This window comes from Leucopleurus acutus (genome assembly GCF_964270905.1).
Source record: "Leucopleurus acutus genome assembly, chromosome: 14".
Taxonomy (NCBI): Eukaryota; Metazoa; Chordata; class Mammalia; order Artiodactyla; family Delphinidae; genus Leucopleurus; species Leucopleurus acutus.
In genome coordinates this window covers 57828616-57854229 of record NC_139156.1, presented here as the reverse complement: position 1 = coordinate 57854229, position 25614 = coordinate 57828616, and the positions used below count along the sequence as shown (strand labels likewise).

Below are 25614 nucleotides of genomic sequence, written 5' to 3'. Positions count from 1 at the left end.
TGTAGAGGTGGCACAAGGATTAAGTGAGATATTTATATGGCATTTGGCATAGGGACTCTCAGAGAATAAAGGAGCAATAAATGGTAACAATGATTGGAGGTTGGCTATTGGAGAGGAGCTGGCTCCCTCCGAAGGAATTAGGATAACCTCCTCTGGCCCCCAAACACTTTGCTACTCCCATAGGCCCCGCCCCATCTCTGCTAGCCCCTCATCTTCTCACACTTCGGCTTTGGGCCTGACGCATGCGCTCTCGGGTTTCCTTGCTGCGGTTTCTAGCCTCCATTCTCCCCTCGCGCCCATCTTGAGTCCCGCGTCCCTTCCGGTTTTGGCCCCGCCCCCGCCCTAGGGCTCCGCCTCCCGCCGGTAGGGCCCCGCCTCCCGAAGCAGTTCCGGTTCGGATTCGAGCGGCTGCCGGCGCGGTTGAGACGAGGGCCGGCCGGGGCAATGCCTGCGCGCAGCCGCCACCGCCCCAGGGTCCACTTCGGCTCTCCTACCCGGGCTCCACCGCCGCTTCTTGAGGCGTCTCACTCCGGCGAGGCTCGGAGGGCGCCGGGCTCCGACAGCTGCTCAGACGCCGACTCGGAGGTGGGTCTGGGGAGCCCGACTCGGACCGCTGAGGTGAGCAGGAGCTGAGGCGGGGAAGAGGGGCTTTGGGAGAAGCCTGCAGCCAAGGGTGAGTGGAGAGTCGGGGATGGAACCGGGGGCTGCCACGGACAGGGGTTCGGAGGGGCCCCGGGAGACCGTTGAGGGAGCGTGGAGAGTCCCCTTTAGCATGGAATCTGAGGGAAATGGAGGTTGTTGAGCCGAGGGCCTGAGGGGCGTGACGATGGCCCGAGACAGAGGGGTAAGGAGAGCGAGAGGGAGTGGGAGGCTGAGGGAGATGTGGCCTCGAAGAGGCAGGGACTTGAAGGTTTTGGAAAGCCGGGTAGTGAGGCAAAAAGACCGAAGGGGTACCGCGGGAATATGGGACCGGGGGAAGAGATGCTCTGAGATTTGGCACTGGGGGCACGGAATCAGAGGAGCCGGACCAGGGTCGATGTTACCACCTGGCCAGAGAGAGGGAACCGGGGTGGGACTGACAAGATCGCTGACCAGAGTGGGTGGTGGTAATTAGGGGAAGGATTTAGGCTTGAAGAGGAAAGGGCTATCGGGTGGCAAGTCGTCTGGCTTTAAAGGCCAGAAAAAGAGAAATGGGGTCAAGAAAGAAAAGGAGCCCTTGGAGGCTCTAATTTAGGGCTTTGGCATTTTCACAGGTGTCTTTCAAAGCATGGACGATCACTAGGGTAATATATTTGGGTCATGGGGCTTTCTCATTTGTGGACAGTGAATACTTTTAAGAATCTGGGGTGGGAGGGTTGATGTTAAACACTGATTTGCCCAAAGGACTAGGGGAAGTAGTGAAAAGGAAGTGATGTTTGGAAAAGATAGTGAAAGGAGTGATTCTGTAAATAAAGATAATCATTTGGCTTTCTTCTAACAGTAATAATGTGTTTCTTTTTTTTCTTTGTATTTTTCTTACATTTAAGTTTATCTTAAGTACCAGACAAGTTTAGACAATCTTTTTTCACAAAAAAAGATTTAATACATTACCTTTAAATTAAAAAAACTAAACTGGAAACAAGAATTTGGACACTTAGATTTTACAGATACTCAGTATCAACTGATTTCACTTTGGTAGCTTGAGTTGACACGTATTGGCCACAGGGTAAAGACGTGGTCAATACAAGTGTCTGGGTTAAAAAGGTACATAAAACTGTATGTGAAATCACCACAGTCCAGGAGGCTACCAGATGTTCCTCTCACCTGTAACTCCAGAATTGGAGTTGTGTCTTGAAAATTGGAAGGAGGGTACCTTGACAGATTTGCAGGACCAACGCTTTGCAGATATTGTATGAATAATACTTTTAGTAGAGTTATCTAGAAGACTAAGAATAGAGGATGCTTGTAGTTGTCAGTTAACAGAACTGGGATAGGTGGGTACACAGATGCCTTTTATAGAAGACATCGTACCAAAACCATAGTTATGCCAGAAAAATAATGATTGCAGTATTTATACTCTTTAGTTGAAATAGATTAATTTTCTTTTGTAATTGTTAAATTATAACATCTTTGTGAAATGTTGACTTTAGCCACGTCTCATATGTTGTTTTACTTTTACAACCTTTTATCCTATTACAGGTTTGCAAAGTTGTTGGCATTTCAAAACAAACTTTTAATCAAGTATTTCTAGTCTAAATGGGTATCCAACGGTTAAATCTTCATGAGATGATAATTTACTGATTGCAGTAAGCTGTTAATTTATGTGTATTGACTATATGTCATATCTTCAAATGCTCAGTAGACTAATAATTATTTCTTCAAAGGAGAGATGAATTCTTAACTTTGCTTTTAGCTGATGTTAAAAGATTAACTCCTTTTTCTTTAAATTAGTACAAACATCCTTTAGTTGAAGAAGTATATATAGTATTACTATTGTTAATTTATGTTTGCTTACCCTCACTAGATTGAGATTCTCTAGAGACCTTGTCTTCATACTTAGCTCTAAATAAAAGTCTTGGCATGTAAAAATTTGCTGAACTGAACCGAAATATAAGAACTCTCTATTAAGGTTACATCTTAATGTTACTGCAAAATTAAAGAAACTGTTACATGAATTTGTACAGTTAATACATTAGCGTCCCTAATAGTTTGTCTTTGTTTTGCCTTGACAGTTTTCACAGCCACTTAGTTGTAAATAAAATCAGTTTTATGGTAGAGCAGTTTCTCTAAGGCAAGAAAATCTATATTACTCCATTAGAAGCCATTATGACTGCTGAGGCAGAAGATGCAGATATATTTAGATAATCACTTTTGATTTCAGTAGCATCATCGCCATTCTGCAAAGACTCTTTACTTTGCACAACTACTTGTAAACATTTTTATTTTGTTAATCACTAAGATCTTCAATGCTTTTTCAGAACTTTGCGATAGCTGACTTAGAGACATTTTCATGACTTTTCTGAGAAATGAAATTTGAACATTGTTTTTGGGAAAATGTTGAATCACAGATGTTCTAATGAATATCATCATTATTTTGTCTTATAAGAATAACCATATTAACTAGTTATTCTTTCAAAATTCTTACCTCCAGGCCTGATGTAATACTATGGTGTTAATAGTAGGATGTACCTAGCACAGCCATTAATCATAACAGTAATTCTTACTTTAGGTCTTATGATTCTCTTGGCTTTGAGAAATCAGGAGGTTAACTAGAAATTAGAGGAGAATGGGCCAGGTATCCTTTGAGAACAATTCAGTGTTTACATGCTGCCTTTGTCACTGGTAATTTGCCATTTGAATATGTGGATATGGATTTGTGACAGACCTGTACCCCCTCCTCCCATACACATAGCACCATCCTAAGTGGATCTTAACCTAGCTGAGTCTAGACTTCAGGCTTCCATATTTGAAATGTTTTGTTACTTCACTAAATGATGGCCCTACTAGTAATAAAATCACCTCACTGCAGAATGTAACATAATATGAGTCTATCTTGGCTTTTGTTTAGGATGGTAGAAACTAGGAAAACTTGGTCATAATAGTTTCAGCACGGTGTTTCACTGTTAAACAGAGTTTTATGACATGTACCTTAGAAGACTGTTGTGGAGGCAGAGACCTATGTTTGTATTTGTCTTGAATATTTATTGTGGGCTTAGTGTAGCTTTTGAATTGTGGCTGAGGACAAGAGATTTATTTATCTATTTATTTATTTATTTTATGCTCTGAGATTTGGCAGTGGGGGGAGGAATTTTTATTTATTTTATTTTTGGCTGCACTGGGTCTTCGTTGCTGCACGCAGGCTTTCTCTAGTTGTGGTGAGTGGGGACTACTCTTTGTTGCGGTGTGAGGGCTTCTCATTGCAGTGGCTGCACTGTCGTGGAGCACGGGCTCTAGGTGCATGGGCTTCAGTAGTTGTGGCACACGGGCTTAGTTGCTCCACGGCATATGGGATCCTCCCGGACCAGGGCTCTAACCCGTGTCCCCTGCATTGGCAGGCAGATTCTTAACCATTGCACCACCAGGGAAGCCCTATATCTATTATCTTGACCCTTTTTTCTGTTCTCTTAAAGTTCTTGACAGGTAAGAAATTCTAGTAGGAGGTGAGAACCATGAATTCTGCTAATTTAGGGTCTTCCTAAAGTTCCTAAGTTAAGCTGTGTCACTGAGTTATTGGAAATGCCTGCAAATTGGCTTTAGTGTGGAACTTTGAGACTAAATTAAATCTATGTCAGTTTCATCAATACAACATTGGTATGAAAGTCAGAGATTGCCAGACCATACATTAAATTTTGGGGCCAAATCCAGTATATTTGCACAATATTGTAATGGAGTTTGAAGTCTTGAGCAAGTTTCTCATTTTCTATTATGTTGATTTGATTTGGGGGTGTAGCATATTTAAAAATGAAGATTTTTACCAGTCAATCTGTCAGACCACTACTAGCCTGCCCAAATATTATTTTAATGATTAGAATAAAAATTTGAATTTTATACACTTGGCTTCTTTACTGGTGTGCTCTGACATTTTGCCAGGTTAAGGATTTTTCATCAAACTTACCACTAAATTTTGACCATTGTGTAAAAACTTTTACTACAACTGAGGATATAACCTGCACAGTGTTGCCTGATTCTTATTCATTGAACTGATTCTTATTCATTGAACTGAGACAGTTCTGAATGTGGTAGAGAATTAGGTACAACCAGATAGTGGAAGTCTTAGTTTAAAGGCAAGTTGGAGTCAGAAAAGGTTTGTGTTCTTTGGTATACATGACAACCTTTTTTAATAACGGTATATAATAGTGCATGGTCTGTGCAGCAAAAAAAATGTCCCAAGGCTAAAGTGCAGCCAATAGAATGATAATGTAACTGAAAAAACAATTTAATTTATTTCAAATGTGCTACCCCAAATTCTGCTGCTCAGTGGGACATAGTAAAACGGTAGAAGATCACTGCTAGAGTTTCAAAACTGGTAGGAAGTGGTTCTGGGTCTTTGAAACTTTTGTAATTATAGCAGATTCAGATACTTGGAAACAGTGCTTACTAAGAAAAAGTAAACTACCTTTTGATAACTATAAAGGGAAAATAATAGTTTTTTGTTTGCTCAATGAAAAGATTTTAATTTAGGATTAAAAAATTTTAATGGGATTTTTTTTAAAGCTGCATAGGGACTTCCCTGGTGGCACAGTGGTTAAGAATCCACCTGCCAATGCAGGGGACATGGGTTTGAGCCCTGGTCTGGGAAGATCCTACATGCCACGGAGCAACTAAGCCCATGTGCCGCAACTACTGAGCCTGCGCTCTAGAGCCCATGAGCCACAACTACTGAGCCCGAGCGCCACAACTACTGAATCCTGCGTACCTAGAGCCCATGTTCCGCAACAAGAGAAGCCACCACAATGAGACGCCCGCACTCCACAACGAAGAGTAGCCCCCGCTTGCCACAACAGGAGAAAGCCTGTGAGCACAGCAACCAAGATGCATCGCAGCCAAAAAGAAATAATTAATTAGTTAAAAAAAATAACAAGTGTTGGTAAGGATGTGGAAAATTAGAACACTTGTGTGTTGCTCGTGGGAATGTAAAATGATGCTGCTTTGAAAATGGTATGGTGATTTCTGAGAAAATTAAACAGAATTACCAAATGACCCAGCAATTCCACCTCTAGATATATACGCAAAAGAAGTGAAAGCAGGGACTTCCCTGGTGGTCCAGTGGTTAAGACTCTGCACTCCCAATGCAGGGGGCCCGGGTTTGATCCCTGGACAGGGAACTAGATCCTGCATGCTGCAACTAAGAGCCCAAATGCCACAACTAAGACCAGGCGCAGCCAGATAAATAAATAAATAAATAAATAAATAAATATTTTTTAAAAAATGAAAGCAGGACTTGAAAAGATATTTGTATACACCTATGTTTATAGCAGCATTATTCACAATAACTAAGAGTTAGAAGCAACCCAAGTGCCTACTGATGGATGAATGAATAAACAAAATGTGATGTATACATAGAATGGAATATTATTTAGCCTTAAAAAGGAGGGAGGTTCTTATATATGCTACAACATGGATGAAGCTTGAAGATATTATGCAAAGGAAAATAAGGCAGACACAAAAGGACAAATATTGTAGGATTCCACTATTGTATCTAGAAAAGTCAAATTCATAGAGACAGAAGGTAGAATGGTGGTTGACAGGAGCACAGGGGAGGAGACAATGGGGAGTTATCGTTCAGTGAATATGGAGTTTCCATTTGGAATGATGAAAAAGTTCTAAAAATGGATGGTGGTGATGATTGCACAATATAAATGTACTTAATTCCACTAAACTGTACACTTAAAAATGGTTAAAATAGTAAATATTCAGTTATATATAGTTTAACACACACACACACACACACACACACACACACACACACACAGACACACACACACACACACAGAGAGAGAACACATCATATCTGTGATGCAGGCATTAGAAAGCCAGTACTGCCACTCTACAACTTCAGCTGCTTCCTGACACAAAGTCAGTGACTAGAAACTGGAGAATTACTTGTACACTCACATACAACCAATATTTCAATAGTCTTTCTTGTGGATACCCAAAACTTCAGGAAAATGGCCCCTACTTCACTTTCTGCCTTCCTCCCATGTCAGAGCATCTAGTTGGCTGAACCTAATTCACATTTAGAACCCTAGTTGCTAGGGATCCTGGGGAATAATTTTTACCTTTTTAACCTCTGTAGTACAAAAGACAACTAGAGGGAGATCGGAAAGGATCATGAGTGCCATTTCATCATATTTGTGAAAGGATCCTGAGTGCCAATTCATCATATTTGTCACAGGCACTAAGTCAATGGTGATTCATAGATGGTAATACTCCTTGTAGTCAAGTCATCATTTCCAGTAGTTGGCCAGATTGTCCTGCAGCTGTTCAGTCACAAAGATAGGATAGGACAAAACAAATAGCTTCAGTGAGGCAGAATAGGGAAAAAGTTTGTTGATAGTTATTGTCTCCTTTTGCAGTTCTGGGCTGATTGTGCTTAGTTTGTTAAACCTAATATACAGTATTTGCAGTTTTAATTTGGTAACTGAGTTTTAATAAGTAAATGAGTTATTTATATTATCGTGAAGATAATTTAATGCATATCACTCCATTGGTATGCGTTAAAGGCTCATTGATTAAAGAACAGCCATGCTACTGTTAAGTAATACCAGATAAGCTGTTTTTATTGTATTAAGTATGGAGATAAGATCATGGGAAATATGCTGAGCTCTTTTGCTGTCAAGCTGCTGACATCTTTAATTAGTATGAATTAAATTTGGAGAGAAAAGAAATATATTTTCTAGTAAATGAACAAGTTGATGTGCTGAAAATTGCATTTTTTTTAAATAGTTTTCAAGGGACTTCCCTGGTGGCCTAATGGTTAGGACTCTGCGTTCCCAATGCAGGGGGCCTGGGTTCGATCCCTGGTCAGGGAGCTAGATCCCACATGCATGCTATAACTAAGGAGCCCGCCTGCTGCAACTAAGTCCTGGTGCAACCAAATAAATAAATAAATAAAAATAAATATTAAAAAAATAGTTTTCAAAAATTTCTCACCAGAGTCCATCCAAAAGATAAGAAATGTTTTGTTCCACTCTGTACGGAACAGTCAGCTACTTTAGTTTATCTGTTATCTATGAGTTGGAACTAAGTTTGAGTAATGCCTCTTGATGGTAAGATTCTGCATGAGTGGACTATTCTCTCAGTGCCTTGATAATAACATTGACCTTTGATAACTAATTTCTTAATTGCTCATGATTTCAGAATAAACTTCTTTTAAATTTTATCTCAAATTGAAATGTTTCCTTTATGTACCAGTTAACATTTTGGACAAGTACCATGCTTTGCACACAGTGCTTTTTGATGTGGATCAAACTTTAATGACGTAGCTAGGAGTTAGTGTCTAAATAATATGTCAGATTTTTTTATTCTGTTATTCTACTTCTATAAATCTAACCCAAGGCACTGCAATACTATTTGTAATAGTAATAAAATTGTGAACAGTTGCTGACAGTGGGGAAATGGACAAATTATTGTATAGCCATACAATGGAATGTCCTTTTCAAAGGATAGTTTGATAACATTAGACAGGACTCATGCAATAATGTTAAGTAAAAATGATACAGAATTACCAATGGTATGGTTTCTCTATAGAAGTTTTTCCTATAGAAAGTTCTGTGGATGAAAGGTAAATAAAAAATTACAAGCATTAGTTCTCTGGGGGGTAATTTTGAAATTATATTTTAAATGTTCTTCAACAAATATGTATCGCTTCTATATATTTTTCTGTCTTTTTATTGTAGAAGTTCATTACTTTTAAAAATCCAAACAATGCAGAAATTTGTAGACTACAAACTATAAAAGTCCTTCAGTCACCTACCTAGGCAAATGAAGTCCAGTTTATCAACTTGTTCTTTTATGGATCTTGCTTTTGTTGTCATATCTAAGAAATCTTTACCTAACCTAAGGTCAGAAAGATTTTCTCCTGTGTTTTCTTTTTTTTTTTCTCCTGTGTTTTCTTTTAGAAGTTTTCTAGTTTTAGATTTTACATTAGGTCTGTGATCCATTTCAAGTTAATTTTTTATATGTGGTGAGAGGTATGGATTAATTTTTTTTGCGTGTGGATATTCATTTGTTCTAATACGATTTGATGGAAAGACTATCCTTTCTCCACTGAATTGCCTTTGCATGTCTGTAGAAAATGAGATATCCATATGTATGTAGGTCTATTTCTGGATTCTCTATTCTGTACCATTGATTTGTTTATCTTTATGCCATTACTACTTTGTCTTGATTAGGGTAGTATGATAGAATTCTAAAATGACCTCCAGTGACCTTTGTATAGTGGGAAGGACCTGTGAGTCTGATTATCACTCTGATTATGTTAGGTTATATGGCACAGTTGACTAAGAAAGGGAAATTATCTTAGTGGACCTGACCTAATCAGCCAGCAAAGGACTGGGCTTTTCCTGGAGAAAGAGATTCTAAGTACAAGGGGCATTCAACAAAGAAAAACAACAGAGAAAAAGCTGGTTTTCAGAATAGGAGGGGGCCCTAAATGCCAGTGGCCACTAAATTTACAGTAATTTGTTACACAGCAGTAGAAAACAAACACTGTATATAGTAAGTCTTGTAATTAGCTATCTAATCTTATTCTTTTTCAAGGTTGTTTTGGTTATTCTGTGTCCTTTGCATTTTCATATCAACTACTGAAATAAGTTTATCTATAAAAAAGTCTGTTGGGATTTTGATTGGGATTCCATGAAATATATAGATCAAATTTTGGAAGAATTGACGGATGTCAATGAAAAATTAACCAGTCAATCTAAGAAAAAAACGGAAAATTTTATCTGAGCCAAATTGAGCACTGTAACCCAAGAACAGCACATCAGAAAGCTCTCAGAGCTGTTCCACCAATAAGAAGTGTAGGCATAGTTATATAAGTTTTTTTGAGACAGAGGGCTGTACATTAAATGACGTTTTATTGACAGTTACACAGTCCAGATCTAAAAGTCGTGTGGCCCCTTACAAGATCAAGAAGGAATGTTATCTTTCTTTTTTTTAATACATTTATTTATTTATTTATTTTTGGCTGTGTTGGGTCTTCATTGCTGCATGCGGGCTTTCTTTAGTTGTGGCGAGCCGGGGCTAGTCTTCATTGCAATGCGTGGGCTTCTCATTGCAGTGGCTTCTTTTGTTGTGGAGCACGGGCTCTAGGCGCATGGGCTTCAGTAGTTGTGGCACATGGGCTCAGTAGTTGTGGCTCACGGGCTCTAGAGCGCAGGCTCAATAGTTGTGGCGCACGGGCTTAGTTGCTCCGCGGCATGTGAGATCTTCCCGGACCAGGGCTTGAACCCTGCGTGTCCCCTGCATTAGCAGGCAGATTCTTAACCCACTGCACCACCAGGGAAGTCCTGGATATATTTTTGATAGGCTGATTGTTGGATAAGAGAAAGAGAGGTGACAAGGATGATTCAATTTACCAAATTCAAAGGTGGATTCTTAACCACTGCACCACCAGGGAAGTCCCAAGAAGGAATGTTATCTTTTAAGGAGTTGCCTGGCTGGTGCTAGGAGAATGTTGCTCTTTATGGCTGAGCAGGTATTTATGCCAACGGGGGAGGTTTGGTTGATGCGGGGGAGGTTTGGTTGATGCGTAATATAGATACACAGTTCTCAGTAGTGGGGAGAGAGGAGGTCAAAGGGCAGAGAAAAAAATTTTATGTTTGAATTCTTCTTGTCTGGACATAAAATATGAATTTTATTTCACAGCATTTTTATTTTCTTAAAAATTTGAGTCTTTTGACCCACCCATGTCACTATTTATTTAGATCTTTAATTTCTCTTAGCAATGTTTTATAGTTTTTAGTGTACAGATTTTTCGCATGTTTGGTCAGATTTATCCTTGGGCATTTTATATTTTTTGGTGCTATTGTAAATGGCATTATTTTGTAAATTTCAATTTTTTGATTGTTTATTTCTAGTATATAGAAATACAATTGATTTTTGTATGTTGATATTAAGCAATCTTGCTAAACTAAATTATTAGTTCTAGTAACTTGTGTTTGTGTGTATGTGTAGATTCCATTGAATTTTCCACATAGATTATCATATTGTCTGCAAATACAGTTTTGTTCTTTCCTTTCCAATCGTATGCCCTTTATTTCTTCTTCTTTCCTTATTCTACTGGCTAGATTGCTCAGTGTTTTACCAAAATGATGAGAGTAGACAGTCCAGCCTTGTTCCTGATATTAAGGGGAAAGCCTTTAGCCTTTCATCATTAAGTATAATGTTAACCATAGGTTTTTCAAAGATGTCCTTTATCAACTTGATGAAGTTTCTCTTTATTTCTCGTTTGCTGAGAGTTTTTCATTGAATGAATACTGGATTTTGCCAAATGCTTTTCTGTCTTTTGAGTTATTGTGTGGTTTCCCTGTTTTAGCCTGTGGTGAATTATTTTTATTTTCAAGTGTTAAACTAACTTTGCACTGCTGAGATAAACATCACTTGGTTATGTTGTATTATCCTTTTAAAATATTGTTGGATTTGATTTGCTAAGATATGTTTAAATTTTTTGCTTTCACGTTTGTAAGGGCTATCAGGCTGTAGTTTTATTTTCTTGTAATGTCTTTGTCTGGTTTTGGTATCAGGGTACTACTGGCCTCATGGAATGAATTCAGAAATATTCCCTCCTCTTCTGGAAGAGTTTTATTTTAGTAGTCCATTTCTCCCAACTTTTGTGCTGTTGTTGACATATTTTACTTACATATTTACCCATATATCTACCATTTCTGGTATTCATATTTTCAAATGATGGCATTTTTGTTCTGCCTGAAGGACTTCCTTTTCACATTTCTGGTAGCTCAGGTCTGCTCGAGATGAAATTATTCAGCTTTTGTGTGTCTGAAAAAGTATTTGTTTTACCTTTGTTTTTGATCGACATTTTACCGGTCATAGAATTATAGGCTGATCATTTTTTTTTTCTTTCAGTCTTTTAAAGACATTGTTTCACTGTCTTCTAGCTTGCAATGTTTCCAGTGAGGAATCTGCTATCATTCTTATCTTTGTTCCTATGTGTATAATGTGTGTATCCTCTCTTTTTACTTTTAAGATTTTCTCATTGTCATTGATTTTGAGTAATTTGATTATGATATGGTGTGGTATAGTTGTTTTTGCTTGTTTGTTTGTTTTTTATTTATTTTCGGCTGCGTTGGGTCTTTGTTGCTGTGTGCGGGCCCTCTCTAGCTGTGGGAGCAGGGGCCACTCTTTGTTGTAGTCCATGTGCTTTTCACTGTGGTGGCTTCTCTTGTTGGGGAGCATGGGCTCTAGGCGTGTGGGCTTCAGCACTTGCGGCTTGTGGACTCAGTAGTTATGGCTCGTGGGCTGTAGAGCACAGGCTCAGTAGTTATGGCACACGGGCCCAGTTGCTCCGCTGCATGTGGGATCTTCCTGGACCAGGGCTCGAACCCATGTCCCCTGCATTGGCAAGCGTATTTTTAACCACTGCGCCACCAGGGAAGCCTTGGTGTGGTATAGTTTTTTGTGTGGTTCTAATGTTTGGAATTTATTGAGCTTTTTGATTTGTGTTTATAGTTTTCACCAAATCTTGAAAAATGTTAACCATTGTTACTTCAGATATTTTTTTCTGCACTCTCCTCTCTCGTTGTTCGGGGACTACAATTATGCATCTATTAAGATGTTTGAAGTTGTCCCACCTCTCACTGATATTCTTTTCATTTTCTTTTATTTTTTTAATCATGGTAAAATATACATAACAAACTTATATTTTAACCATTTTTAAGTGCACAGTTTAGTGGCACTAAGTACATTTACATTGTTGTGCAACCATCACCACCATCCATTTCCAGAACTGTTTCATTATCCCAAATGGAAACTTTGTACCCATTAAACAGTAATGGGTATTTGTCTCCTACTGCACAGTCCCTGGAAACCAACATCTACTTTCTGTCTCTATGAATTTGACTACCAAGTGAATCATACAATATTTGTCCTTTTGTGTCTGGCTTATTTCACTTAGCATAATGTCTTCAAGATTCCTTTTAAAGGCTGAATAATATTCTCTTCATTTTTAAAAATTCTGTTTTTCCTGTGTTTCATTTTGAATAATTCCTATTGTTATGTCTTCAAGTTTACTATACTTATGCAATATCTGATCAGCTGTTAATCCCATCCAGTGTGTCTTTTATTACATATCTTGTAATTTCATCTCTAGAAGTTTGAGTTGGATCTTTTTTATATGTCTATATATCTATTTAACTTTTTGAACATATGTAATACAGTTATCATAACTATGTTAATTTCCTTGTCTGATAATTTTATTATCTGTGTCAGTTCTGGGTCAATTTCAATTGATTTTCTACTCATTATAGATGAATTTTTCTATTCCTTTGCATGCCTGGTAATCTTTGGTTGGTTGCCAGACATTGTGATTTTACCTGTTGGGTGCTGAATACTTTCTTATTCCTATTAATATTCTTCTGCTTTGTTGTGGGATGTAGTTAAATTACTTGAAAACAGTTTGATCCTTTTGGTTCTGCTTTTAAGATTTGTTTGGCTGGACCAGAGACATGTTTAGGTTTAGGGCAGGATTTCTCAGTATCAGCACTATAACACTTTGGGTCAGATAATTCTTTGTTGTGAGGGGCTGTCCTGTGCATTGTAGAGTGTTTAACAGCATCCCTAGCCTCTAGTCTTTAGATGATCCCCTAGTTGTGACAACCACAAATGTCTCCAGAAATTGCCAAATATTTTGGGGTGGGCAAATTGCCCTCAGTTGAGAACTACTGTTTTTAGGGTTAATTCTTCCTTACTACTATGGAAAGATCTCACTGTGTACTCTACCCAGTGCCCCATGAATCATGAGATTTTTCATTTTTTTCCAGTCTGGTTGTTTATAGTAGGCACTTTTAGTGGTCTTGTGTGAATACTGGGCATTATTGCCTCTAATCTTTCTGGGTGGTTCTTTTTTCAGTCTTGTTTGGTTTCCTCACATATATGTGCTGATCAGCATTCAGCTGCCTATTCAAGGGAGATCCTTTGCAAATCTCTGGAGTTCCATCTTAGTCTGCTTAGGCTGTTATAACAAAAATACCATAGGCTGGGTGGCTTAAACAACAAATCTATTTCTCACAGTTCTGGAGGCTGAGGAGTCCAAGATCAAAGTGCCAGCAGATTTGGTGTCTGTGAGGACCTGCTTCCTAGTTCATAGGTGGTCAGCTTCTAGTTGTGTCTTTAGATGACAGAAGGGAAGAGAACTCTTTGGGGTGTCTCTTATAAAGGCATTAATTCCATTCACGAGGATTCTGCCTTCATGACCTAATCACCTCTTAATACTATCCTATTGGGGGTTAGAATTTCAACATATGAATTTGGGGGGAATATAAACATTCAGTCCATAACAAGTTCTCTGTCTGTGTATCTTTCTCCTCTCTAGTATTCTATCCCAGGTACACTGCCATCTTGATTTCCCTAGATTCTCAGTTCCATTGCAACTCACCAAGTCTGCTGGGTCTCACCCAGTTTATATCCTGTACCACTCATGGCTGGGGCAGTAGGGCTCACCTTGTTTCCTACTCTCAAGGATCTCCTTTGTTGTCTGGTGACCACTGTCTTGAAACTGGTTTTCTCCCCATATATTTAATCTATTTTTTGGCTGTTTCGGGTGGAAAAGTAAATCTGGTTTCTCTTATTGCATCTTGTTCAGAAGCAGAAGTCCCTTTAACTGATAGTTGATTCATATTAATTATTGGTTAAAGCTGAAAGTATTCTGAAACATTTACTTACCTAATTTCTTCATTATGTGTATTTGTATGAAACTTATAGCTCTCATATTCTTCGTTAAAAGTCTCCTGTCCCCTGTAGTTCCTGTGGTACAATGTAAATATTAAATTGCCTTGAAGCCTTTTATCATCTGTTAATATACCTCTTTAATGCAGGTTTTCATAGTGTTATCTAAGTATGTAGTAGCACACAATTAACGGTTGTGCCCTGACCTGATGAAGCACAACACTGCAATGTGTCATGCTTTTAGGGCATTGCCACAGCAGGCTCAAAGTCTTCCAGGAGGCTTTCTTGTATGATAACTCATATTTTCTAGCAGCTAAAACATCAGCATCAAAGCCTGTTTGTTAGCCAGATTGAGGGTGTAAAGAACAGATTGTTAGCCAGATTGAAGGTGCTATAAGACAGGAAAAAAAAAAAAAAAACCATGAAAGAGATCATTTTGAGCAGTGTGTGAGATGAAACTACTGAAGAATAAGGCTAAAAGGATGGGGTGACTTGGAGCCCGTTGGTGGTAAGCTGTTAGAAAAAGGAGAAAGGTAGCAGAATAGAAGTAAAATGACAGAAGGAATCTGGCCTTATCTTGTATGAGAAGAGCTTCTCATACTTATTACATCGTAATTGTTGCAGAGTTTGTAGCATGTGTTTGTTGGATATTCAGGGATGAAATGATTTATTCAGAGAATACCTTGGGGAAAAGATATGTATGTAGTGTGTAGGATGAAGCCATCTGGCTAATCTATATGGACTAAAACATAGCAAAATCATTTAAAATGGAACTATATATATGTAATACGTGATATAAAATTATATATATCAATGTGTATAAATTCCATGAGTTGAAAGTGAATAAATCATAATTCCTTGGCCTTTGGGATGACACTGATATACTGTAGGTAAAAATAAAAAAGTTGAGTACGATTTTTTGTAGCTCTGCAGTATATAAAACATGTCCTTACAGATGCATGTACTGTTAATTTTTTAAGACTGAAAAGCTATTGTGGATTAATACTGTTAAAAGCTCTGTTTTGAAACACTGTGATTTAAGATTTTCAAAAACTAGGATTGCTTTTTAGTAATTAAGAAACAAATATTTAATGGGCATGTTTCTTGTTGGCTGAATACTTTTGATGGTATAAGAGGTACTTGGGTAGTTGAGTATCTGCCTTTTTCAGGTGATTATAGGTATTCATGGCAAGAGTTTGTGTGGATAGAAGAATGCAGAAGTAGCAGCTTTTTACTTTCCTTAGCATAAAGAAGCATAGAAAGGTTTTCATAGCCAAAAATGCATGTTGTAAGGGAATGATAAGCACTAAAATCAGGAATTACTACATCTGAGAGGAGAGGAAGGGGTTGCTATCAGGGAAGGACATTCACTTGTATTGATGTTTTGTTTTGCTTTTAAAGCAAACTTTTAAAATCAAGTTCAACATATGTAAAATGTAGATCATACGTATACAGATTGATGAATTTTCACCTGTATAACTAATACCCAGATTAAGAAACAGAACATATGTATTGGAACTGTTTTTTTTTTTTTCTTTCAAGCTGGGTAGTGGGCACATGGGTGTTTGTTGTGTCATTCTTTCTCGTTCTTCTTTTTTTTTTTTTTTGCGGTACACGAGCCTCTCACCGCTGCGGCCTCTCCCGTTGCGGAGCACAGGCTCCGGACGCGCAGGCTCAGCGGCCATGGCTCACGGGCTCAGCCGCTCCGTGGCATGTGGGAACTTCCCGGACTGGGGCACGAACCCGTGTCCCCTGCATCGGCAGGCGGACTCTCAACCACTGCGACACCAGGGAAGCCCCTCTTCTTCTTTTTTAATGCTTTAAAGTTTACTTACTGTGGAGTTTTTTTTTTAATATATTTATTTATCTATTTTGGTTGCACCAGGTCTTAGTTGCGGCACGTGGGCTCCTTAGTTGTGGCATGTATGTGGGATCTAGTTCTCTGACTAGGGATCAAATCCGGACCCCCTGCATTGGGAGCGCAGAGTCCTATCCACTGCACTACTAGGGAAGTCCCCTTACTGTGTTTTTAAAAAATCATCTCAGAAGGAAATATGGTCTTTAGAGATCTGGAAAATGTCAGAAAGCCCACAGGCTTTAGTAGTTGAGAAAGTACTTTAGGGAACTAGGTTTTTTCTCCATGTAGGCCTTTGTCTCCCTTATATCTGATAAAGTTTATAAACCTGATATAGACCCAAGTTACTGAACATTTTAAAATGGAAAAAGAACATAAACAGAACTGTGTGGGATCAAAGTAGTAAAAATTATTAGTACTTTTTGAAACAGTACATTGTTGGCCTTTTATAATTGCAATATAGGGAATTCCCCAGGGGTCCAGTGGTTAGGACTCCATGCTTTCACTGCTGAGGTCCAGGGTTCAATCCCTGGTCAGGGAACTAAGATCCCGCAAACCACGTGGTGAGACCAAAAATTAAAATTAAAAAAAAGAAAGGAAATACTATAATTGCAGTATAAAATATGGCCCCTCAAATTTATGGTACATTGAAATGTTTTATCACTAAATCTCAATGATAGTTTAAGAAGAAAATTCCTTTTTCAGTTCTGTAATGGAATATTCAAGGTATAGAAAGAAATGAGCTGTTAAGATATTTATAGATACTTAATATCTAGTAAAGACTTTATATCTGTTGTAGAAATTATTTGTATAGTAGATAGAAATATGCTTAATCTAAGGGGTTTCCTGCAGTTAGTTATCTATCTGCCTTTGTGGGGTTGTGTGTTTTTTTTTTTTTGCGGTACACAGGCCTCTCACCGCTGTGGCCTCTCCCGCCGCGGAGCACAGGCTCCGGACGCGCAGGCCCAGCGGCCATGGCCCACAGGCCCAGCCGCTCCGCGGCATGTGGGATCCTCCCGGACCGGGGCACGAACCCGCGTCCCCTGCATCGGCAGGCGGACTCTCAACCACTGCGCCACCAGGGAAGCCCGGGGTTGTGTGTTTTTTTGGAGGCGGGGTGGGGGGAGACTTATTCCACGAGCATGAAGATTTCTGAAATTTGATTTATTTTTACGTATAACAAATCTTTCTATATATCTCATTTTATGAACAGTGTTGAGTTATTTTTCTCAATTCTTCTCACCAGTAGGCTTTTTCTAATTAAGTTATGGCTTGCTGTGGTGTGGAAAAGCCATTTGTAAAATATTACCAAAAAAACATTTTGCAAAAATGTTCGGTCATTAGCTTTCCTTTTGCTATTGGGGTTATATGCATATAATTATTAGAATGTTAATCTGTTGAGAACTACTCATTAATGAATAATTTTTGTTTCTTTTACTCTCGTCTGGAAGCCAATAGGGCAGTGTAGATGAATTAACTGTTTCTGATGTGTTTACGTGTATTTTGTCTTCAAAGGAGTTCTTAGGACACCCTGAAATTTTTGTTTTATTTTCCTGTTTTCCCTTGACAGGCAGTGGAAGAGGAAATGGCTTTTCCTAATCAGCTCTGCATTCGCCGCTGGACTACCAAGCATGTAGCTGTTTGGCTGAAGGATGAAGGCTTTTTTGAGTATGTGGACATTTTATGCAATAAGCACCGACTTGATGGAATCACATTGCTAACGTTGACTGAATATGATCTCCGGTCTCCTCCTCTGGAAATCAAAGTCTTAGGGGACATTAAAAGGTTAATGCTGTCAGTCCGAAAATTGCAGAAAATACATATTGATGTTTTAGAAGAGATGGGATACAACAGTGACAGTCCCATGAGTTCCATGAGCCCTTTCATTAGTGCTCTTCAGAATGCAGAGTGGCTCTGTAATGGGGAACCTTCACACGACTGTGACGGACCCATCACTGATTTGAATTCTGATCAATACCAGTATGTGAATGGTAAAAACAAACATTCTATTCGAAGATTGGACCCAGAGTATTGGAAGACCATATTGAGTTGTATATATGTTTTTATAGTGTTCGGATTTACATCTTTCATAATGGTTATAGTCCACGAGCGAGTGCCTGACATGCAGACCTATCCACCACTCCCGGATATATTCTTAGACAGGTAAGTTTTGTTTCTAGTTGCCAAGTTTGTAGAAGATAGCTGTACTAGCAATGATAATGATATATTCATGATAATTACATTCTTTATTATTGTTGTTTTGGTTGATATATACTTCCCATTTGCCTTATCTTGTGCTATATAAAGATGCTTTAGAATTGCCTTTTTCTCTTAGAGTAAACTAGACCTTAAGCCTAGATGAGTAGCAAGAACCACTGCTTAATTTATTTTTCTACAGCTATGTTATAGCTCCTTGGGCACTTCAGATTTTAAAAGGGTTTCCTGGAATGTTATATGTAATAAATGGAATTTGTTTACTTTTTTTAAAAAAAAGATGAACTGGGTTTTGCTTCTTCTAAAAATATGGGGAGGTCTCATGTATCATCAGATAAATTAGAACTATCACAAATACAAACTGATTCATGGATAGTATTCTGTTTTTATAAATACTGAATGCATAAAAAAGAGTATAGTATATTATATGAAAAATAAGAATAGAACAAAACTCAAAACTATTAGTTTTTATATTTGCGGGTTTTTTTTTTTTTTGTGGTACACAGCCCTCTCATTGTTGTGGCCTCTCCCATTGCGGAGCACAGGCTCCAACGCGCAGGCTCAGCGGCAATGGCTCACGGGCCCAGCCGCTCCGCAGCATGTGGGATCTTCCCAGACAGGGGCACGAACCGTGTCCCCTGCATCAGCAGGCGGACTGTCAATCACTGCGCCACCAGGGAAGCCCTATATTTGTGGTTTTAAAAAATCTTTTGAAAGTTTGTAGTGCTGTCTTGTTTTTGTAAAACGTTGTGCCCCTGAAATTGAAACTGTGATTAAAAATCTTCCAACAAACAAAAGCCCAGGACCAGATGGCTTCACAGGCGAATTCTATCAAACACTTAGAGAAGAGAAGAGCTAACACCTATCCTTCTCAAACTCTTCCAAAATATAGCAGAGGGAGGAACACTCCCAAACTCATTCTACGAGGCCACCATCACCCTGATACCAAAACCAGACAAAGATGTCACAAAGATGGGCTTCCCTGGTGGCGCAGTGGTTGAGAGTCTGCCTGCCGATGCAGGGGACACGGGTTTGTGCCCCGGTCTGGGAAGATCCCACATGCCACGGAACGGCTAGGCCCTGTGAGCTGCGGCCGCTGAGCCTGCGCGTCTGGAGCCTGTGCTCCGCAACGGCAGAGGCCACAAAAGTGAGAGGTCCATGTACCGCAAAAAAAAAAAAAAAAAAGATGTCACAAAGAAAGAAAACTACAGGCCAATATCACTGATGAACATAGATGCAAAAATCCTCAACAAAATGCTAGCAAACAGAATCCAACAGCACATTAAAAGGATCATACACCATGATCAAGTGGGGTGTATTCCAGGAATGCAAGGATTCTTCAATATACGCAAATCAATCAACGTGATACACCATATTAACAAATTGAAGGAGAAATACCGTATGATCATCTCAATAGATGCAGAGAAAGCTTTCAACAAAATTCAACACTCATTTATGATAAAAACCCTGCAGAAAGTAGGCATAGAGAGAACTTTCCTCAACATAATAAAGGCCATATATGACCAACCCACAACCAACATCCTCCTCAATGGTGAAAAACTGAAACCATTCCCACTAAGATCAGGAACAAGACAAGGTTGCCCACCGTCACCACTCTTATTCAACATAGTTTTGGAAGTTCTAACCACAGCAATCAGAGAAGAAAAAGAAATAAAAGGAATCCAAATCGTAAAAGAAGAAGTAAAGCTGTCACTGTTTGCAGATGACATGATACTGTAGATAGAGAATCCTAAAGATGCTACCAGAAAACTACTAGAGCTAATCAATGAATTTGGTAAAGTAGCAGGATACAAAATTAATGCACAGAAATCTCTGGCATTCTTATACACTAATGATGAAAAATCTGAAAGTGAAATTAAGAAAACACTCCCATTTACCATTCAACGAAAGGAATAAAATATCTAGGAGTAAACCTACCTAAGGAGACAAAAGACCTGTATGCAGAAAACTATAAGACACTGATGAAAGACATTAAAGATGATACAAAAAGATGGAGAGATATACCATGTTCTTGGATTGGAAGAATCAACATTGTCAAAATAACTCTACTACCCAAAGCAATCTACGGATTCAGTGCAATCCCTATCAAACTACCACTGGCATTTTTCACAGAACTAGAAAAAAAATTTTCACAATTTGTATGGAAACACAAAAGACCCCGAATAGCCAAAGCAATCTTGAGAACGAAAAACAGAGCTGGAGGAATCAGGCTCCCTGACTTCAGACTATACTACAAAGCTACAGTAATCAATACAGTATGGTACTGGCACAAAAACAGAAATATAGAGCAATGGAACAGGATAGAAAGCCCAGAGGTAAACCCACGCACATATGGTCACCTTATCTTTGATAAAGGAGGCAAGAATATACAGTGGAGAAAAGACAGCCTCTTCAATAAGTGGTGCTGGGAAAACTGGACAGGTACATGTAAAAGTATGAAATTAGAACCCTCCCTAACACCATACACAAAAATAAACTCAAAATGGATTAAAGACCTAAATGTAAGGCCAGACACTATCAAACTCTTAGAGGAAAACATAGGCAGAACACTCTATGACATAAATCACAGCAAGATCCTTTTTGACCCACCTCCTAGAGAAATGGAAATAAAAACAAAAATAAACAAATGGGACCTAATGAAACTTAAAAGCTTTTGCACAGCAAAAGAAATCATAAACAAGCCGAAAAGACAGTCCTCAGAATGGGAGAAAATATTTGCAGATGAAGCAACTGACAAAGGAGTAATCTCCAAGATTTACAAGCAGCTCATGCAGCTCAATAACAAAGAAGCAAACAACCCAATCCAAAAATGGGCAGAAGACCTAAATAGACATTTCTCCAAAGAAGCTATACAGATTGCCAACAAACACATGAAAGAATGCTCAACATCACTAATCATTAGAGAAATGCAAATCAAAACTACAATGAGATATCATCTTACACCGGTCAGAATGGCCATCATCAAAAAATCTAGAAACTAAATCCTGGAGAGGGTGTGGAGAAAAGGGAACCCTCTTGCACTGTTGGTGGGAATGTAAATTGATACAGCCACTATGGAGAACAGTATGGAGGTTCCTTAAAAAACTACAAATAGAACTACCATACGACCCAGCAATCCCACTACTGGGCATATACCCTGAGAAAACCGTAATTCAAAAAGAGTCATGTACCAAAATGTTCATTGCAGCTCTATTTACAATAGCCAGGACATGGAAGCAACCTAAGTGCCCATCAACAGATGAATGGATAAAGGAGATGTGGCACATATATACAATGGAATATTACTCACCCATAAAAAGAAACGAAATTGAGTTATTTGTAGTGAGGTGGATGGACCTAGAATCTGTCATACAGAGTGAAGTAAGTCAGAAAGAGAAAAACAAATACCGTATGCTAACACATATATATGGAATCTAAGAAGAAAAAAAAAAAAGGTCATGAAGAACCTAGGGGTAAGATGGGAATAAAGACACAGACCTACTAGAGCATGGACTTGAGGATATGGAGAGGGGAAAAGGTAAGCTGTGACAAAGTGAGAGAGTGGCGTGGACATATATACACTACCAAACGTAAAATAGATAGCTAGTGGGAAGTAGCCGCATAGCACAGGGAGATCAGTTAGGTGGTTTGTGACCACCTAGAGGGGTGGGATAGGGAGGATGGGAGGGAGGGAGACGCAAGAGGGAAGAGATATGGAAACATATGTATATGTATAACTGATTCATTTTGTTATAAAGCAGAAACTAAGGCACCATTGTAAAGCAATTATACTCCAGTAAAGATGTTTAAAAAATAAAAACAAAACGTTGTACTCTTCTGAAAGTGCCTTATAGTATATGGGTTTTTTTAAAATGAAATGAATTAAAATGTCCATGTTAAGATGGCAGGATGACATATATATAACATTTTATTCTCTCTCGAGCCCTGACTAAAAGTATAGTAAAGAAGTTGTGTTTGTTTGTTGGTCTTAAGTTGTAAACTTACAAGGAAAGGGTAGATAAGAGAGGAGAAAACAGCCATACACTTTTGGGAGTTTGAAAGCAGATGGGTGAGGGACTTCCCTGGTGGTCCAGTGGTTAAGGCTCCGCACTGCAATGCAGGGGGCCCGGGTTCGATCCCTGGTCAGGGAACTAGATCCCATATGCTACAAATAAAAGATCCCGCATGCTGCAACTAAGACCCGGCACAGCCAAATAAATAAATGAATATTAAAAAAAAAAAAGGAAAAGCAGATGGGTGAGTGGCAACTAGCAGAGCTAAAGTAACCTAATTCTAAAGCAGCAGTTGGGAAAACTGAGAACCAACCCAAACTATCTTGCAGATTTCTCAAAGCTCTGGATACTGTGGGTGAAAGGGTGGTGCTAAAATAAGAAAGCTGTTTAAGAAGCTGTTAGATCCCTATATCTCCTTCCCTGTTCTATTGTACACAATTTTTCCAGCAGAAGACCCTAAGGAAGTAAGGAAGACAGCATGTGGATATCTGATGAAAGAGTACTCTAGGCAGAGGAAACAGCAAGGTGCAGGAATCCTGAATTGGTAGTAGGCTTAGCATGTTTAAGGAACAGCAAGTGAGAGATGGAGAGAACAGTTGGAGGTGAGATCTGAGAGGAGACAGAAGTCCTGATTTTGTAGGTACTTGTAGACAATTGTAAGGACTTTAGCTTTCATTCTAAGTGAAAAGGGAAGCCATTGGAAAGCATTTAGGAGAAGAGTAGAGCGATCTAACTTCCATTTTAAAAGGTCAATCTAATTGTTGTTAATAGAATAGCTCGGTGGTGGGGATGGGAAAGTAGAGGTTAGTTAAATTATTGAATCCGTCTAGGCAAAGATGGGGTGGATTGGATGAGAAGAGTAGTAGTACATACGTGTGTGTGTGTGTAGATATACATATATGTATATGTATGTGTGTGTGTGTGTATGTATGTACATACAGGCAACAAGATTTGCTTATGGATTTGCATGTAAGGTGTAAGAGAAAGAGAGAATTCAAGGATTATTTCAAGATTTTTTTTAAAATTAATTTATTTATTCTGGGTTGTGTTGGGTCTTTGTTTCTGTGTGAGGGCTTTCTCTAGTTGTGGCAAGCGGGGGCCACTCTTCATCACGGTGTGTGGGCTTCTCACTATCGCGGCCTCTCTTGTCGCAGAGCACAGGCTCCAGACGCGCAGGCTCAGTAGTTGTGGCTCACGGGCCTAGTTGCTCCGCGGCATGTGGGATCTTCCCAGACCAGGGCTCAAACCCGTGTCCCCTGCATTAGCAGGCAGATTCTCAACCACTGCACCACCAGGAAAGCCCTATTCCAACATTTTTGACTTGATCATCTGGAAGGATAGAGTTGTCCTTTATAGAGGTGGGAAGACTGGAAAGACCTGACTTGAAGAGAAAAGTAAGGGTTTGGTTTTAGACATGTCAAATTTGAAGTATCTTTTACACCAAATCAGAAGTCAAGTCAGAGATGGAAAGATGAGTTAGTGTTCAGAGAGATCTAGGCTGAAATTTGGGAGTTACAAGTGTAGATAAAGCCATGATATTAGATAATGTCTACTAGGAAGTGAGTTTAGAAGGGAAAAGAATATTGAAGATTGAGCCCAGGAACAGGTATAATGTTTAGAGGTCAGAAAAGTAAGGCAAAACTAGTAAAGACGACGACTGAGGAGGTCAGGGCAGAGAGAGTGAGAGAGTATTATGCAAGCCAAGTTAAAAAAAAAATTTTAAGAAGACAGGAATAAATTATAATTAGCTGTGTCAAATGCTGCTGAGGGGTCAAGTAAGATGAGGATAATTGACCGTAGACTTTGACAAGAGTTAATAAGGGCAAAAGCCTGATTATAATGGGTTCAAGAGAGAATGTGAGACTGGAATTTACCTAAAGGTGTATCTCCACAAATATGAAACAGCATATGGACAGAGTTATTCATTGCGACATTAATTGTAATAATTATAAATATTGGAAATAATCTAAATGCTTAGCCATGGAAAACTGGTTGAATATACTGTGGTACACCTACACAATAGAGTACTATTTAATCATAGAAAAGAATGAGGAAGATTTCTATGAACTGATGTGAAATGGTTTGTAGGAAAAACTCAGTAGCTGTGAAGCACCATGAGCATCCAGATCAATGGTTTCTAAATACCAATCTGTACTAAAGGAACAGACCAGGGCTCCTTAGAGAAAGGAAAGGGTAGCATGTGGATATCTGATGAAAGAGTACTCTAGGCAGAGGAAACAAGTCTGGGGCATGGTAAGCATAAAATTAGCCTGAAATAGATTTTGTGCCATAAAGCAAGGAAGTAGAAACCTATCAAAAGAACATATGAGCTGGTTTTAAGGGGCTCTCATTGATCAAATTAGGACAATTGGAACATCAAAAAGCATAATAAGGGCTTCCCTGGTGGCTCAGTGGTTGAGAATCTGCCTGCTGATGCAGGGGACATGGGTTTGAGCCCTGGTCTGGGAAGATCCCACATGCCGCGGAGCAACTAGGCCCGTGAGCCACAACTACTGAGCCTGCGCGTCTGGAGCCTGTGCTCCGCAACAAGAGAGGCCGCGATAGTGAGAGGCCCACGCACCGCGATGAAGAGTGGCCCCTGCTTGCCACAACTAGAGAAAGCCCCCGCACAGAAATGAAGACCCAACACAGCCAAAAATAAATAAATTTTTTGAAAAAAGCATAATGATGGTAATGGATTATAATATACTGAGTAAGAAAAAGAATCTATGAACCCATAGTGATAAATAAAACAAACAAAAAATGGTTGACTGAGAGGGCAAGTTCTTCAAGGGAATTATAAGGGAAGTTGAAGAGCCATAACCAAGCTCAGTACATGAACTTTAATTGAATCCTCAATCAAGAAAAAAAAATACTGCTATAAAGGACATTTTAGGGACAGTTAGGAAAATTTGAATATGGATGGCATATTAAATGATACAGTTTAACACTAAATCAGTGTTACAATTTCCTGGGTGTAATAGTGTATTGGGTTATGAAGAGGGTATCCTTGTTCTTAGGAGATACATGTTGAAGTATTTAGGGGAGAAGTGTCATAATGTCTGCAACTTATTTTGGGAAGGGTTTAGTCTCCTCCAAGAGTGTGTATGTGTATTTAGGTTTGTATAGAAAGAGGGAAGTAAAGCAAAT

General features: G+C 39.0%; 1 protein-coding gene across 1 annotated transcript in view; it reads left to right on the top strand.

Annotated features, from left to right (window-relative positions):
- The first annotated feature begins 545 nt into the window (after positions 1 to 545).
- Positions 546 to 25614, top strand: part of SAMD8 (sterile alpha motif domain containing 8) — a 42534-nt gene continuing 17465 nt past the window's right edge. Inside the window, exons 1-2 of the mRNA XM_082854404.1 lie at positions 546 to 618; positions 17808 to 18400. Of these exons, the coding sequence (XP_082710530.1) occupies positions 17823 to 18400 (578 nt within the window). The 5' untranslated portion in view covers positions 546 to 618; positions 17808 to 17822. The remainder of the gene's footprint in view (positions 619 to 17807; positions 18401 to 25614) is intronic.